Here is a 16,909-nt window from a genome sequence, read left to right as displayed (position 1 = left end):
AGATAACACATTTATTTTCATTTTATCAAGTCATGACAAGCTTTGTTTAGTTTGTTTAGCCCAATATCACGTATAATGTCACAGTGAGCTAACAGCCCCACAACTTTAGCACAAGCTCAGGAAAAAACTCAAAGAATAACCTACACATGTATCTGGGAGTTTCCCAGTAAAGCCGTGGTTGCCTATCTTACTCCTGTGAATAATTTCCAAACAGTTTTTGGGGAATAAAGGGGGAAGTCTTCACCATTTTCAGCTTTTCTTACCTAAATTTGATCATAGCTAACCTCAGTGCTGCTACGAAAGTTGTCCATGTCCTTGTGCTGCATGAACAGCCCATCAATCTACATTTTACTTGACGGATTTGTTTGAAAAGGCGCCTCTAAGTTCATGATAAAACAATCCCATTTAGAGCTCTGCATGTTCAGGTAGCCACAGGTAATGACTGCATTAACTACTACAGACATCAATAGGTCTCTGAGGTTTTCTAATCAGGGCTTGTTAGTTGTTCTTCACTCAGGGCCTAAAACTGATGCAGTGTTTGCCAGCCTGTTCTCATTCTAACTTGCCAAATGCTGATGTTCTGTCAACACTCCTCCACAACTCATATTGCGGCTGTATGACGTGCACCGGGCTTTGGACGTAGTATAAAAAGGGAAGATCTGGAAGAGGTGAGGTGGATGGATGGCTCAAACAAACACAAGACTTTTACCCAGGAGACCAGGGTTTATGTCCCATGTGAAAACCAAAACATTATTAAAAGTTGTAGGGAACATAATCTTATGTGCGTCACATGAATTTCGTCTTTTTTGCGTCATGTTCTGCAAGCCGCTTCAGGGGTGTCTTTTGACGTATGTAATGTAACATACTTATTGTAACCCCAGACATATCTGAACCTAAACCTACCCGAGTATTTTTTGTTGCTAAACCCACCCAAACTGTAACCATTTCACTTTGTTAACCAATGAGTTAAAACAGGCTTTCTGGCAGGATCTCATACCGACGCAAAAGTGGACCTTGTGTGCCTGCATCACACACCGAGGGGTGATTAAAAAAATGTAGGTGTTTGATGAGAACAGGTTTTCTGTGCCTTTGTGTCCTTTTGTGTCCTCTAAACTTTGGATCTCTCTCCCCCTTTGCACTTAGGAGACTGTTTATACTTACATTTATTTATTTTCATTTCTCTGTCCTCATTTTTAGTCAGCTATAATGTCTCCTCAGAAAGGGATGCATCGACATAAACGTTTCATTACTTGTTTACACACTATAATATGCTGACTTATTTACTTATTAACTCACTTACTTGCTTACATGATAAATTACTTATTTACTGACTTAACTAATAACTTGCCTACTAACTTATTTACTCACTCCCTTACTTACTTTGTCACTTACTCACTACACATTGATTGTTTGCTGACTTATTGGCTTACTCATTTACTTGCTTAATTGTTTTGCTGACTTATTCGCTTACTTATTTCCTTGCTTACTTACTTGTTAGCTTACCTACTGACTTACGTACATACTTACTTACTTGCTTGCTTAGTTTATGACTTACTTACTCACTAACTTAATTATTTACTTACTTGTTTGTGTGCTTACATACTCATTTACCTGTTTTTATGTCAAATCAGTTATTCAGTTCTATTTTAGCTTTATAATAATCTCCCTGTCATCCTTTATAAATTAATGCAGTCAGATACAAAGATTTTTGTAAAGCTTTTGCCTCTCTAGCTGCTTTCCTCCTGTAATAATTTCCATGCAGTTTAAAACATATTCATCATCTGAGACTTTTCACATAGGAAATATCAGATAAGTACCCTTTAATTGATTTAGTTTCTCACGGTGTAAATGTCAAAATATTTTGCACAATTTCACAGGTTGAGCTGTGCACTCGGGAACATTTCAAAGTGGGGAAAAAAGCAATTATGCTCTTTATAAATGTAAAGTGTGGTTAAAGAATGTCAGCAGTTTGAACAAAAAACAGTAATATATTCATTCATGGACATTTGAGGTAATGATCTCTTGCGATGCTTCTTGTTTTTCCTGTATTTGTGTCAATACAGGACCAGTACAACATGATTTTGTTCTCACAGTATCCTCCTTCTCTCCTCCTTTGCTTGTTGCTCTTAATCTGCTGTTCCAGGCTGGTCAGTCCAATCGCTCTCGGAGGAGCACTAATTAAACAGGGTTTCCTCTCTGAGACGTACTCCATCACAGAGGCTCTCATTTCCCGTCCACGCACACACACACACGCACACACGCACACACAGATGCACCCATACATGAGCAGTAGTGATCAGTGTAAACAGTGTTACCTGCACGCTGTGAGTCTGACCTTGAACATCGGTCTCTAATGAGAAGCAGGGAGGGGAGCGTCGATCTGGCTATCTTCCCACCCCTCCCCCTTTCTCTGTCTCTCTCTCTCTCTCTCTCTCTCTCACACACACACACACACACACACACACACACATCTTTACACACATAAACTCATACAGAGTTGACTTGTTCTTGTCACACTGTCTTTTGCCTGCTAAAACTGATCAAAGATCTAAGCAGGCCTGACAGAATGAGTTTAGCAACCTTTCTCTTGCACGATTTTCTGCACTTTCACTGTCATCGCACTTAATTTGAAGTTACAGTATGCAACTTTTATTTTTTTTTTTTTTGCCATACTGTAGTAAAGAGTCTGTCATCGGTCCATTTCTTACCTCAGCATTCAGCTGTGGGGCTGACATGAAACAGCAATTAGCTTGAAGCTCATGCAAAACTTTGAAACTAACAGCTTTGAGTACGTACAGCTGTGAAGTCAGCAGCGTTTTCTTTAAAATAGCTTTGTATCACTTAGCAAGGAGCTTAGTGACAGAAGCTGAAAGACGTGGAGACTGTGATCTTGCTTTTTTAGCTTCAAGTAGCATTACCAAGCAGCGTTTTTGAGACATGTCCAGCTCAAGACATTAGCACAATGAATGCCATTTGCTAAAGTGCATTCCACAAGCGTCACAGCTGTTGTTAGCTGGTAAGAACTCCTCCATTAAGACTCTTCATGTTGGGCTGAGAAAATGAATAAGCTTGTTTGAGATGAACCGGGCCTTGCCTGAAAAGTAGACCAGAGCAGGCAGCCACAGCAGGGGACCTCAATATTCATGACAAAAAGCTGTGGACAAGTTGGACAGTTTCCAGCAGCCTTCAAAGAAGACACAGGAAGTCACAGAAATATTTACGTTTGTCCTTTTAGATCTATCTGCACGCTACCAGTAGTTTACAGTCCATGTCTGAAGAAAGAAAGCATCAGTGGTGGAAAGAGTGCTAAAAATCTGTACACAAGTACTGTTACATTACCAGAATATTACTTAATACTGGTGTAAGAAAAATACATAAGTAAAACTACAAATGATTCTTCTCAAAAACGACTGTTAATGTTTAATTCATCGTCAGCATCAGTATTCAATCAAGCGGTTTCTGCTTCTCCGAATCGTCTGTGAATGTTTCGTGATTGCACTGTTCAGCTGATGTCTGCTACAAGAGGAATGATGACGTTGGAGAAGATGTGTACTCTCAGCAAAAGCTTAACATATAATAAATAGCATTTTGTCAAACTTTTATCCATCTCATTTACTGGATAATTAGTGTGCACCACCTAAGAAATAGAAAAAAATGCAATGCTGTTTAATGAGTGAGTTGATAATTTCATAATATAAAATTTAATAATTAAATGAAGTGTAAATGTTAATTTACTACTGACTCGGGCAAACGTGTTTGTAGTTAAAGGGGCAGAAAATAAATTACACACTCAATACTTAACAGGTGGCTGATATAATATCCTGAATCCAGCATGCCTGAACTTTTTATTAGGACAATCTGCAAAGCATTTACTGAGAACTAATTGTGTAACAGTACACAGATGTTGTGGCTCTGTTTGTACACCAGTTTCAGGGTCACGGTTGAGGGTCATGAGCACCCTAGGTGCCCTAGTGCTTGAAATGCAGCAAAAGTGCCCTCTTGATTGCCCCAATGGTAGATAAAACAAGATAAAGTGCCTACTAGAGTCCCCTTCCAGGGGAGAAAATGCAGTGCCACATAGGCTGCTTTCATGCTAGATAATAATTTAGCTCTTTACGTGCCTCTAAATGGTAAAATAGTCAATAATTCCCTGCGTTTTTATTACAGTTTTTGTACTTTAAGTCACACAATAAAACAATTTTAATCCAAACCAAGGACTAGAACTGTTTCTGGTGCCCTTTTAATTTTTTCTGCCCTGTTCCCACAGAAAGCCTGAGTCCACCACTGCACCTCAACATTCATGTGTTGCATGTGTTGTGCCAAGCAGTAAAATCAGCACGTTCAATGTTATCCTCAGCTCTCTTTCTGTTGCTGTTGTTACCGCCCAGGAACCCAAACTGTTCCCAGGACACAGGCAGGTTCATTTGTACTCGCCATAGCATGACTGACAAGTCAGCTTGTTGTGCTAATCAGGGCACATGCTTAGCTATGGTAGGAAGTCTATGGGGGGAACTGGCACTCGTGGTTCCATGTTACATGCTTCAATCTACATAATGTGCAGTCTTTGTGTGGCTGTGTCCACTAGACCATGGCCCCTGTATGTACTGTGAAGGATCAGTGCCTATACATGAGCCACTGACAGTATATTTTTAATTTGAAAAAGAAGAAACTTAACATAATCAGTGTTTTTTTGTTTGTGGTTATGTTCAGATACTCACAGCTACCTAAATATAGACGGGGCTGAGGATACAAACCCCATACGCACTTTGGACACCCACCGTCCACCCTTGGGTACAACAGCTTAGAATTTTCTTCATTCTCAAAGAATTTATCCTGTCAAACATTAAGCTAACACATTTGACAAAACAAAACAGGTGGGTAAACTTTGTTGATCCTCAGCCCATTACAACTACCGATACACATATAGGCCAGAGCCGGCTCACATTTGGCTTTCTGGTGCCAGTCCACAGCCCAGAAGCCACAGTTAGCTCCATTTGACTACCTTGGTCACTTTATTCAAAAGAAAAATGCATTTAATGGCCAAAAGATGAGATCTGTCTCATACTGAGGTCAGATTCTCAGTCAGACTCATCACCCAAAGTATTATAGTATTCTGGCTGCAAAGGTTTTTTTGAATAAAGGACGGTATAGTGGACACTCATCAAAGATCCATTATGGTAATTTTCAAGTTGATGTGCAGCAATGGAATCCCATCTTAAACATCAGATTGCAAAAATAACTCCGAAGCGACAAGTACAATAATTGCCATATTTTCTGCTAAGTGATATTGCAAATGGAGTTTGAATGTAATTTAAATTGGAACTTAATGTGACATACTCACGCTGTCAGCCAAAGGACAGCTGGTAGTGTGAGAGGAGAGGAGGAGGCTTTGATGATAACGCTGGCACCAACCTGCTATAGATTTCCCATGCATCATGTTTTATCATGGCAATATTTGATCTGCTTAATGGAGGCCCCCACAGCACTCCAGAAGTCCCGAAGGGGCCTCGGTGTAGCCGGCTGCTATTAATAACAGAGCAGACGTATTATAACTCGCTATCCCGCCTGTCAAAACATGACAAAAGACCTATCATATAGGATGTGACAGTGACTCGCTGCTGTGCAGATCTCACCAGCGACGACAGATGAAACATTCTCCTACAGTGAGAGTTTTGGATCATGTTAGCTGTCAAACCAAGTGGAAAGATTTTCTGTTCCTAAACAGAACTGTATGGAATTCTGCACACTGACGACTTCAGTCAGTTTACATACGTCTCTTTTTCTTTCCCCATCCCTCTTTATCTTTACACACCTGTCTTCCACTTTGTCTTCATTTCACCTGTTTTCTTTGTTTCTCTTCATGTTCTGTCTTTGTCACCCTCTGACTTCCAGCCTCTGCATTAGTTCTATAGAGTTAGGGTGCCCTGACAACAGTTGGCATGGCAGTGTGTGTTATCGTGCTTCCACTGCTGCTGCTGCTGCTGCCGTCACTCACTTTGAGTTACCGTGGTGACAGTTGTGGTGTTTGTTCAGAAGTGGGATATGTTGTTGAGTGTTTGCAGCACAGTCATAGAGTTTACACAAGTATTTCTAGAAGGTTGAGACAGAGTCCGCCTTGATTGAAATAATAAGAATGCCTTCATAAAAGCTGGCTCTGCAGCACAAATGCTGCATCTATGCCATGTTGGCAGACTCTGGGGTGATGCGACGACTAGTTAAACCAGATGTGAACTAAGTGGGACGCATTGTCGCTGTTAGAAATTCCTGTTATCGCTAACTTGGAATCACATATAGGAAACTGACATAAATTGCTTGTCCTGCTTGGTTGCTTGTGAATATTATGACAACAGGATCAGTTGTCAGGGCTTAGGATAGCTACTGCTAAAATGATATTTCAGATCACGGCTAAAGTCACAGTGGTGGCACCAACGACATATAAAAAGATGGAGAACACATCTCCACTTCCTCCCACAACACCAATATGACACCAAAATATCCCCAATATTGGCACCGCCATCCTGTGCTGGTGATATCTTTTAGTGTTCTCCCCAATTTTGTCATCGCCAATTCAAATTCCACCTATGTATTGTCCCTGTCACTGCCAACTCCTACTGTTTGGTGCATAGAAGGAAGCTTGTTGAGAAAAGTGTCGGACTGTAATTGGATTTGGGCTGAAATATGCTAATGAAGAACGAGTTCGGGTCGGGTTCGGGTTGGGTACAGACAGAATTTTTTCAGGCTTTTCAGGCTCAAATTTTCAGGCCCGATTTAAGTTCTGCTAACATGGAGGAAGTGGGAATTATGACCCATACTGCAGCCAGCCACCGGGGCGCGATTGAGATGCTTTAGCTTCACTTGTAGAGAGCTGTCATGTTGTTCCATCCTTATGGAACGATAATTTCCAGTGGTTGGATTCCACTGGTGACCCACTGACATGACAAAGTGCCAATGAAGCTTCTCTAACCACTCCTTCATGCATAATGCACTTCTCTGCTGTATGGTCAGTATGTTCCAGAAACTGTCCCTGCTACATAAGAGCATCTAACTATCGTATTACAGAGGATGCTCACTGAATCTGTTAAATATGCACTTCTGACATGTAATCCAACCACATAAGTAATCAGGATCAGCCACCAGCCAAATGTTTCTTAAATATGAAAGTAGCTGGTATTTTTCATTCACCAGATAATGATGATAAAGACTGGTGGCTGGAAGACGTTCATATTTTAAAAAGTTAATTTCCCACACCACAACAGCCGTGTGCTCAAGATCAGACTGGAAACATCCACTCCACCAAAAGGAGGGAGAGAAATTACACAGGAATAAAAGATAGTAGGTTGTTATTAGTGACGGTCAATTACCTTGATAAGCCAGCTCCCAGCCAGCTGGAGTCAGAAGAGCAAGTATTGTATGAATAATTTCTCATTTTAACTTCATGAATCAATGGTTTTGCAGCGTTTCCAAGAGGAGTGACAGGAATAAATAGAAACCTGCCTTCTGACAAAACTTCAGCTTAAAATTGTGTGCCACGCCGCATTGCATTGCACAGCACGGCACTGCTTAAAGCCAGTTAAAACATCCATGTAGAAAACAATGCATTTTGTCACTGATGCTCACTCCCATTGCATTCAGTTAGGACACACTATCAAACACTTAAAGCTAAATACACTAATGTTACAGCTGGAAGATGGCTTCAGAACTCCTAGAGCTAGCTTAAGAAGCAACAAGCTAACAACCTGTAGGGTGATAAAAGCACAACAATCTCCAGCAACAGTCATTATCTGGGTAATCTTGAAATTAATTATTAACTAATTAACTAATTATGTTGAAAGAGGGATTTGAGTAGTCCGTTTGCAGTGACAACTGCGGGTCACCTTTGGCATAACCTGGGTGAATCCAAGCTGACTGCAGCTCATGAGGGAACAAACTACACAGTTTCCAGAGCCTTCTTTCCAGCCAGCAGGAGGTGAATATTTGATAGTCAAAAGATACATTTTCAGTGGCTTATTTTGCACTAGTGTGTCATCATTATGCCTGTGCTGCGTTCACAAACAGAGACATAAACATCACTTATCCTCCCCTTTCCAGATTTTTCCATTATTCCACATATATCTCTGTGGTGGTGTTTTGTGCCAAACAAGCAGACGAACCCGCTGCACCTTTGAGAGTGCTGTTTTGACATGACAGCCACACCAAGTTGTTGTTGCCATGAAAGCACCTGGCAGGTGTCAAATGAAGTCAGAACATCTGCCGTGCAACTTTTCCTCCAACCTCACCGACTCTTTTTGATTTCAGAACTTTATATTTTTCTCCCTGAGCCTCTCATTCCTCCCACTGATAGCTTTCTCACTGTTTCCCCCAAATTGTTTTGCTCCTCCACCTCACCTTACCCTCCTTTTCTTTCCAGAATATTCTCTTCTTCCTTCTCCTCCTCCTCCTCCTCCTCCTCCTCCCTTTCTTATTCAATCCCCAGTAGGGCTTGCCTAGTGAGCGAGACCTCCCATCCAGCTGTACACTCTTAGAAATAGAAGTGCTGGCTAGAACCATATAGTATTTGTTGGCTTGTCAACATAGGAGAACCCTTTTTGGTTCCCATTAAAACCCTTCATAAAGGTCTATCTGGAGCCTGTTTAGGGGGTTCTACACAGAATCAGAAACTAAATTTCAATACATAAAGATTCTGTTTGAAGCTACAGAAGTACTTAAAGTCGGACATAAGAAGACTTTCAGAAACATCTTTCTCTCTGCTCTCCGGTACACACATGAGCTCAGTAGTTTGTTTGAGGGGGAGAACGGAGGGTCGTCACCGGTTTGTCACGCCTGACGTGACGTCATCGCAGCCCGCTTGGAGGTGGGTCGGACTCACTTTGGCCCCACTCCAAAGTAGGTCCATTTCAGACACGGCTTGGCGCAGCTCAGCACACTGAAAGTGATCGTGGAAATGGAAATTCCGGCGCAGTATGGTTTTTGTCTCAGCACATCCAAAAACACCAGTGGAAAAGGCCCATTGGAGTCACAATGTGACAAGAAGGTGACAGACTATGAATCAAAGAAAAAATGAAAAATTAAACTTCAAACTTTTAACTTTATTTGTCCCCAAAGGGTAATTGGCTTTGCAGCAAGACAGATGAACAAACAAATAAAAAACACAAAAAGCCCATACAGGAAGGAGGAGGAGGTGGGCACTTAATGTTGTGGACTTCAGGGAGCAAAAGGGGGATTGACTTTACAACTCCAGAGTACAAACAATGACAAAATGCTGAATTTCAGGGTAATAATCAATCACAATCAATATCACCAGTTATAAGAAATATCACTTATATAAATACACGTGGATTTTACAGTGCTGTTCAACACCCTTGATCAAAAAAACAATATATACCAATACACACAGCATATCAGACAGTGCATCAAAGTAAACTACACATTAGGCAGCATGACACTCTGTTAGCATCATCATCATCACCATCACCACCAACAACCAAAGCTGCCATCATCGCTTCTATCTACCCCCCCCTGACCTGAGTTTAGAAGGGCAATGATGATGGGAATGACTTTACAGTTTGCAGTAATATGTTCAGCTGTAATGGTTGCAGCAGCACGGACCTTCTCAGTATTTTCGTGTGGCCAGAGTTCAGAGTTTGTCTGGTTTAAGAGGATTTTGGGAAGACTGCTGAAGTGGCACAGTGCAATGTCAGCAATCCAAAATACTTTGTGTCTTAAGTGAAATTTACAAAAAAAAAGCACAGCTTTTCTGTGAGATATTCTTCTTTTAATCATAGACATTTCCTGCAGTTAAAGTGCAGTCAGCAGAACACCATGTCAAAATAAAAGCTGGTTAACCGCACAAACAAAACCACAGCACTTTGATTTCACTGTGGATTCATCATTCAAATGACCATGAAGCAGAATTTGGATGTGGATTCGTTAGTAGACCGTCTAGTGTTGGAGATTTCCATTTCTGCCTGAAATCATAGTAGATTTGCTTTCTTTTTAATCGTCTTTTATTCGCCCTCCTCTCTTGGTTTCTTTTATTCCTCTGCTGGTCTGTTATTTTCTCCTCCCTCTGAACATTCACTTTGTCATTTAGGAGCTGTTGCTTGTCTCTTTTCTCTCCTTTCCCTCCTTTCATCTCCTTAAAAATTAAACTCTTTTGGGTTTAACAGCTCTTTACATCAATCACGTACCTCTCATCCTCCCATAATTTTTACTTCCATGCCTCCTCTCATCTCCTAGGCAGGCTTGCCATTTCCTGCAGAAAGCAGCTGACATGAAATGAAATACCTGTTTGAGAAGCTAAATAAGAAATCTGAATATCAAAGTGTGTGTGTGTGTGCATGTGTGTGTGTGTGTGCGCACATCTGGCCAGTGTTGCATTACCTGTGCGGGATTCTGCATCTCTCTCCCTTCATCTCTCCAGGTGGTGTCCATGGGTCTGTACCTGGGGGAAAAAGCCTATCTAAGGAGCAGCTGGAACATTCTGGACGGATTCCTCGTGTTCGTGTCTCTCATTGACATTGTCGTGTCGATGGCGGGCGGAGCTAAGATCCTGGGGGTTCTCCGTGTTCTCAGGCTGCTCAGGACCCTACGCCCCCTCAGGTCAGGAGGTTAAACCGTCACGTTTTCTCTTACAGCCTGATTCACTGGGATTGTTTGGTAAATAAATAGTTCAGAATTTTGGGAAATGACCATAAAAACAGCGAATTGTCATTTTTACATTTGATTTAAAAATGGAGTAAACAAATGAGATATAACATGCTAATTTGTGGGCTTTGGATGTGCTGGTAGTTAGACTTTGTTAAATGTGCAAATGTGAAGACTGTCAGCTTTTTAATTTATATTTTTCTCTATACTTGTATATATTTCAACATTTATGACATGTGGTTTAGGACCGTGTTCCCCAACCTTTTGTGCAAAAGATACAGGTTACATTCAGCATGTTTATGAGTTATGAGAAATTCAACTAATTGAATGAATGAATTTCCATCCTTGCACCGTTTTCTTTGAATAACTTAAATTTCCCATTAATTCACAAGATGAAAAGCAAAGATCAGAGAAATGTATGAGAAAATAAACCTAATTTTGTGGAGCAGATGGAAGCAGCTGTTGAACTAAGGTGCAGGGAGCTCAGATTGAATTCAGCCTTTTTCTTGTACGTGCTGATCTTTCTTTCTTTAAACTATTAGGAATGTGTCGATACCACATCGTTATATGTACTTAAATTTGAACACTGTACAACCAGGCTTATAAGAGGGAAAGATTATACTAAAAGTGTGTTTACTGCATCAAAGTGAACTAGTTGGCCTTTTCATTGTTACTTTTAATGATGATGGCTCGTATTTCTTTATAAAAAAAAGGAGGCCTAAAAGTTTTGTTTTTTTTTATTATGAAATGTCCATGTTCTACTGTATTCTGTCTCTCTCCCTCTGTCTGTGTCTTTTATTCTTTCTTTCTCTCTGTATCTCTTGGTCGGTCCTCCAGGGTGATCAGCAGGGCTCCGGGGCTGAAGCTCGTAGTTGAAACCCTCATCACATCCCTCAAGCCCATCGGCAACATCGTTCTCATCTGCTGTGCCTTCTTCATCATCTTTGGCATTCTTGGTGTCCAGGTAAACACCATCAAATATGTATAATGTACGTTCTCCACCGCTGTCTTTCTTTTTCGTTAATCAGGGGATCTCACAAACTTTTAACAATTCATCAGGACTCTGAAGACTCTACGAGAATTCTAATTGGACCTGAGACGGTCAAACCATTGCAAATCTAATATGACCTAACATCCCGACCCCTGTGCTCATGGTGGCCTTATTAAGCTTTTGTTCACATGAGAATTAAAGTCGGTCAAAATATGCTTCCTGGGCCACAGTTATTCTCTCAACTTCCATCTAGAGCGAAAAGTAAAACCAAGAAATGGAAGATTAAACATGAACACGGTGGAGAAAATGAGATGAAGCTGTGCGGCCCTGCACCCACAAAGAAATCACGTTCTCACAGCATGGCCAAGAAGCCTAATTAGAGCAGAATCCAACAGGAAGAGGCATAATAGTAACACATCAGCATGCAAGAATCCTACAGTAGTGGGATATTCTCCTGCCAAAGCAAAGAACAGGATGAATTTATAAAACCAAGTTTTGCTCTCCATGTGTCCCTGGTCATGGTCATGTAATGATCCACAACCTTAACAATCCTTAACAGGCAAAAATGTACTGTAGTTAACTTTTTTATGAAGTCATGGAACTTAAGAACACAATATAGACATACAGCAATAAATTAATTAGTGAATTGAGTAAAAAAGATCAGCATCCTTTACTACAGTTTACAGAAATGTCTTTTAAAACTATAGAATGTGTCCTAATGCATCAGTCTTTACAATATCAACACAACAGGCTATATCAACGTTTTTAAAGTAGTTTTAAAGTAGTTTTTTAAAGCTTGGAAAAATACGCCCCCAGTTAGTTTACTAACTTAGTTTCACTGAATTCCTGGAGGTCTATGGGATCATAATTAAGTCATTTGATCCCATAGACACTAAATACTTAGGCCAAGACAGCAGGATATTGTTGTTTTATCAAAGCTTCTGACTACACCAAATACATAAAAAAGGTCAGTGCTAAGACATGTATTTGTTCTATAAAAAAACTGTAAAATTCCTAACAGTGTCTCTTTAACCAGATCACACACATTTAAGCTATTCTGTGTGATCTTTTGTTAACTAATGTATTAATTCTTTTTTCACTGAGCCTCCCCTGAAACTGTTTGGAGCCCTCCTGGAGAGACCCGCCTCACACTTTGAACACCTCTGGGCTATATCATTAGTAATAAATAGTAATGTATATTTTTATATCCTATTTAAAGGCACACAGTCGCCTGCGCAATGGGACGACTGTGGCTCATGTAGTAGAGCAAATGCTGCAGATTGCAGGTTTAACAGTTGGACCTCCTCTTGTCAAAGTGTCCTTGGCCAGGACAGTATACCCTGGTTTCCCCAGCCTTTGTAAATGCACGAGCCAGTACGTTCCCAAATCGCCAGTCCCAAGCCCCAAGAAATGGAGAGTGCTGCTTGAGAATGGACATCCAGAGAATAAAAGAGGACAAACTATTCATAACCTAATATGCAGATCCATATCGGGCTGGGGTGGCATCCGGTCTGCCCACGAGCAGATGGTTCGCTGTGGCGACCCCTAATGGGGGCAGCCGAAAGACGAGAAGAAAGTCGCCTGAGGAAAGGAGCAAACAGAGCAGCTGCACCTCCACTATTTAGACACGGGGGAGTAAACATGTGCTTTTTGATTGTACAACTTTGCTATTTTTAAACATCTAAGCTACACCAAGGCAAAATGTTTGCTGTCATGACCAAAAAAAAAAACAAAAGAAAACAAAAGAAACAAATCCGACTTATGTTCATCTTCTTCTTGTCTTGACATTCAAATAAATTCAGACATGTTTAATATTATCAGAACAAAGGTGCACTCTCTCCAGCAACAAACAGCAAACCAGTTACTTACTTTGGTAAAATCTGATTTTGAATCTGATTCACTAACGAGCACGTATTTTAATGACTTTTTTTTTGAGTTTTTGAAACACTTTGCATCTCTTTACCTCAGTCTCCTCACACTAAAAAGCAAAGCTAATGGATGGAGGCTGGTAACAAGTTGAGGTGACAAAATCCAAAGTGTAGAGTTTAAATGGAAATACAGTTCATCTTTGCGGATTATATTGGTGCCGAATTGACAACAAGACTGTCAACATATGACTCCTTTAATATTTTAATTAATTTAAGTTTAAGTTTAATTCAAACTTTTTTTTTACATTTTGTTACCACTACAGAAACACAGGGTAACTGTTAAAGTATAACAAGGTTGTCTGCGCTGTTACTTACTGGTTTGAATAATGGATTAATAATGTGTATATTGATTACTGACAGTGGCTGATCAGGCTAATTATCAGCTAATTGTACTCAGTTTCTAATGAGAGTATGGAAAAAATGGGTTCCCTGCAGACTGCAATGAAAAACTAATCTTTTTATATATAACAGCGCAATATAAACTGAGATTTATAGTGAAAGAGCAAGTTTAGTGGTTGTGATTGACGGCTCAGTATTGCAGGAGGTGGGAATTTCAGGTGTTAATTAATCGAAAAACTTCCTGCCAATCCTGCTCCCCCACTTTTAACCATAACTAGCCATCCGTATATAGGCGAGTTCATAAGCCTTGCAAATGAACAGCTGACTTGGATTTTCCCATTTTTGTTTCATCAGTGCAGTGCCGTATTTTCTTTTGCATCTATAGTTGTCAGTCCCACCCTGTTCTTCCCCGCATCATTTCACGTTATTATTCTCTCTGCATCTGCTGTTATGCATTATTTTACTCTCTCCCCTCTTTGATGTGTTCAATATGATTGAGAATTAAAAGCATCTTTTCTCAGGAGGAGGAAAAACCACACCGTTGATACCAAGTGCTGTTGGAGTCTTTAGTTAGTCATCATCCACATGCTCGTTACAGGCGCTAATTATGAAATTGCTTCAAAAGCTGCATGAGAGAAGTGGCTACACACGAGTGTTGTCATGACTTCATCAATTCATTTATCTGTCTCTCTTGTCCCTCTCTGCGTGTGTTTTCCTTCCCAGCTCTTCAAAGGGAAGTTCTACTACTGCGTGGGTTTCGATGTGAAGAACATCACTAACAAATCCGACTGCCTGGCTGCCAACTATCGATGGGTTCACCACAAATACAACTTTGACAACCTTGGACAGGTACAAGAGAGGAAAATATGTTTTGAACGTATTCATTCTGGATTTAAACACAAACAACGGTGCACATATTCTTAAAAATAACAACTGCAATAATCAGCATATTGTATAGGACATTATTCCTATTATAAGATAGGAATTATTCCTATACTACCCAAGGGGAATAATTAAATATGACAGACAGTAAACAACACATAGGTTATTGTAAAAGGAATGCTTCTAAATCTGGAGAGGAAAGGTACATTTCCTAAATATTAATGTGAAAGGATATTCAAAGTATTTTTCTGTACATTTGCACAGGCAGTGTTTAATTAAGTTGTACTATGACACACTTCCAAACAACTAAAGACTTCACACGGCTGTCAAATAATAATAATTTAGTATGTTTTCTGCTGTAAACAGTCAGGTAAACATCCTCAAGCACACAGGAATTTCATCAGTTTGTTTGGAGAAAATAAACAAAGAGCAGCATTGTTGCCATGGCTGAACACTACTGCGACGATTATTTAGCACTAAATTTATCACTAAAAAAATGACTTAATAAGCAAACAAAGAGTAAGAGAGCGATTTTGTAAATAAACGTTTAAAAATCTTGGGTACAAAGTGTGCAGAGTGGAAACTGCTCATAGCGATTAACCAAATGTATGGATCAGAAAGTTTGAGACAGAATCAGAATGCTGATTATTCTTAAACACAACTTCTGGATCTGGAAAATCTAGAGTAATTTAGAGTAGAGTATTTATTATTTTTTTTTTATTATTTGTTTTAGTCTCATGATACTGTACTTTTCCTCACTGTACCCCAGCTGGTGCTGTGTTCACAGTGCAGTGAAAAGAATTTCTCTCTTATGACCAGGCCCACACAAAATCTGTGCTGCAGAATATTTGCAAAGTTTCCACAGACTCTTAGGGATCAGCTTTTAAATGAATTTGAATTTTTGTGTCCATGTGTCCTACATTTTATGCAGGTCGACATTCAAATGAAAGCATATCTAAACAAGTTCGACCAGAATCTAATAAATATTTCTTCCCGTCCTGCTTGAGGTCATTTTAAGTTGTTTTAATGTTCTGTATGCAAATTTTTGCTCCAAGATAATTTTATGCTAAATGAATACTGTGTATCACATTACAAGCAAAAGAACATTCTGCAGAAGTCTGCAGATTTTCATTCTGGTTCACGGCTGAAAACAGAAAAAAAAAAATCTGCAGATTCTGTTTGATCCTGCTCATGACAAACTGCCAAAAACAAGCCAACAGGATGCAGCTGTGAGACTTGTTGTTCCTCATGTCGCCTTGTGTAGTCTATTCAAACCAGAAACACTCTGCTAGTGATGGAGACAGACAACAAATGTGTGTGCAGACAGCACTCGTCGAGTGGATTGATAATGCCCTGTCACTTAGGCCTAATGCCCCCTTGAGCAGACCCTTAGTTAGCAAAAAAGAAAGCAAAGCTCTCTGGTTCATTACTTTCAATTCATCTAATTAATATAAAATATCAATTAGATGTTTATCTGCATGGGAAATAAAGAAAAATAAAAAATATAGCAATCAATTTGGCCCAGACAGACGTTATCAGTGAGTCGTTTCCACTGTATTTATGAATTGCTGCTAGCATCAATCAGCTTAGACCTAAATAAAATTTGTTTATGGCTTGTGTATGTTTTGTGTTTGTGTGTGTGTCCTTCAGGCTCTAATGTCGCTGTTCGTGTTGGCCTCAAAGGACGGCTGGGTCAACATCATGTACCACGGACTGGACGCAGTGGGAATAGACCAACAGGTAATAATAGACGCATACTGCCAGCCTTTACAACACTGGTACAGACTTGTGTAATTACACCTACGTATAACACACAGCATGTGTTAGGATGAGGCAGACAGAGAAAATCTTTCTATTTGCCATCTATCTGTCCATTTTCCACCACTGAAAAGCAAAGTAGCTCAAGTGTCTGGATCTCCAGCCGCATCCTCCAGCTCTTTCTGGGCAATCCCATGCATACTTAGGCCAGATGGAATATGAAATCTGTCCTTCTGTTCACCCCGGGATCTCCACCCAGTCGAACATGCCCACAACTCCTCCACAGGAAAATGATGGCCTGGTGTTCAAAGATTCCAGCTGGAGGCCAGAGCATCATAAATCCCCACAAACACCTTTCAGGCATCAG

General features: G+C 40.2%; 1 protein-coding gene across 1 annotated transcript in view; it reads left to right on the top strand.

Moving 5' to 3' along the window:
- Positions 1-16,909, top strand: part of LOC146329520 (voltage-dependent T-type calcium channel subunit alpha-1I-like) — an 89,178-nt gene that overhangs the window by 5,319 nt on the left and 66,950 nt on the right. Inside the window, exons 4-7 of the mRNA XM_084714437.1 lie at positions 10,421-10,599; positions 11,482-11,608; positions 14,626-14,751; positions 16,435-16,524. Of these exons, the coding sequence (XP_084570563.1) occupies positions 10,421-10,599; positions 11,482-11,608; positions 14,626-14,751; positions 16,435-16,524 (522 nt within the window). The remainder of the gene's footprint in view (positions 1-10,420; positions 10,600-11,481; positions 11,609-14,625; positions 14,752-16,434; positions 16,525-16,909) is intronic.

Source organism: Lutjanus erythropterus, chromosome 3 (assembly GCF_056507025.1).
Source record: "Lutjanus erythropterus isolate fLutEry1 chromosome 3, fLutEry1.hap2, whole genome shotgun sequence".
NCBI classification, from domain to species: domain Eukaryota; kingdom Metazoa; phylum Chordata; class Actinopteri; order Lutjaniformes; family Lutjanidae; genus Lutjanus; species Lutjanus erythropterus.
The sequence above is the reverse complement of the archived record's forward strand: the minus strand, read 5'-3'. Positions and strand labels throughout refer to the sequence as shown.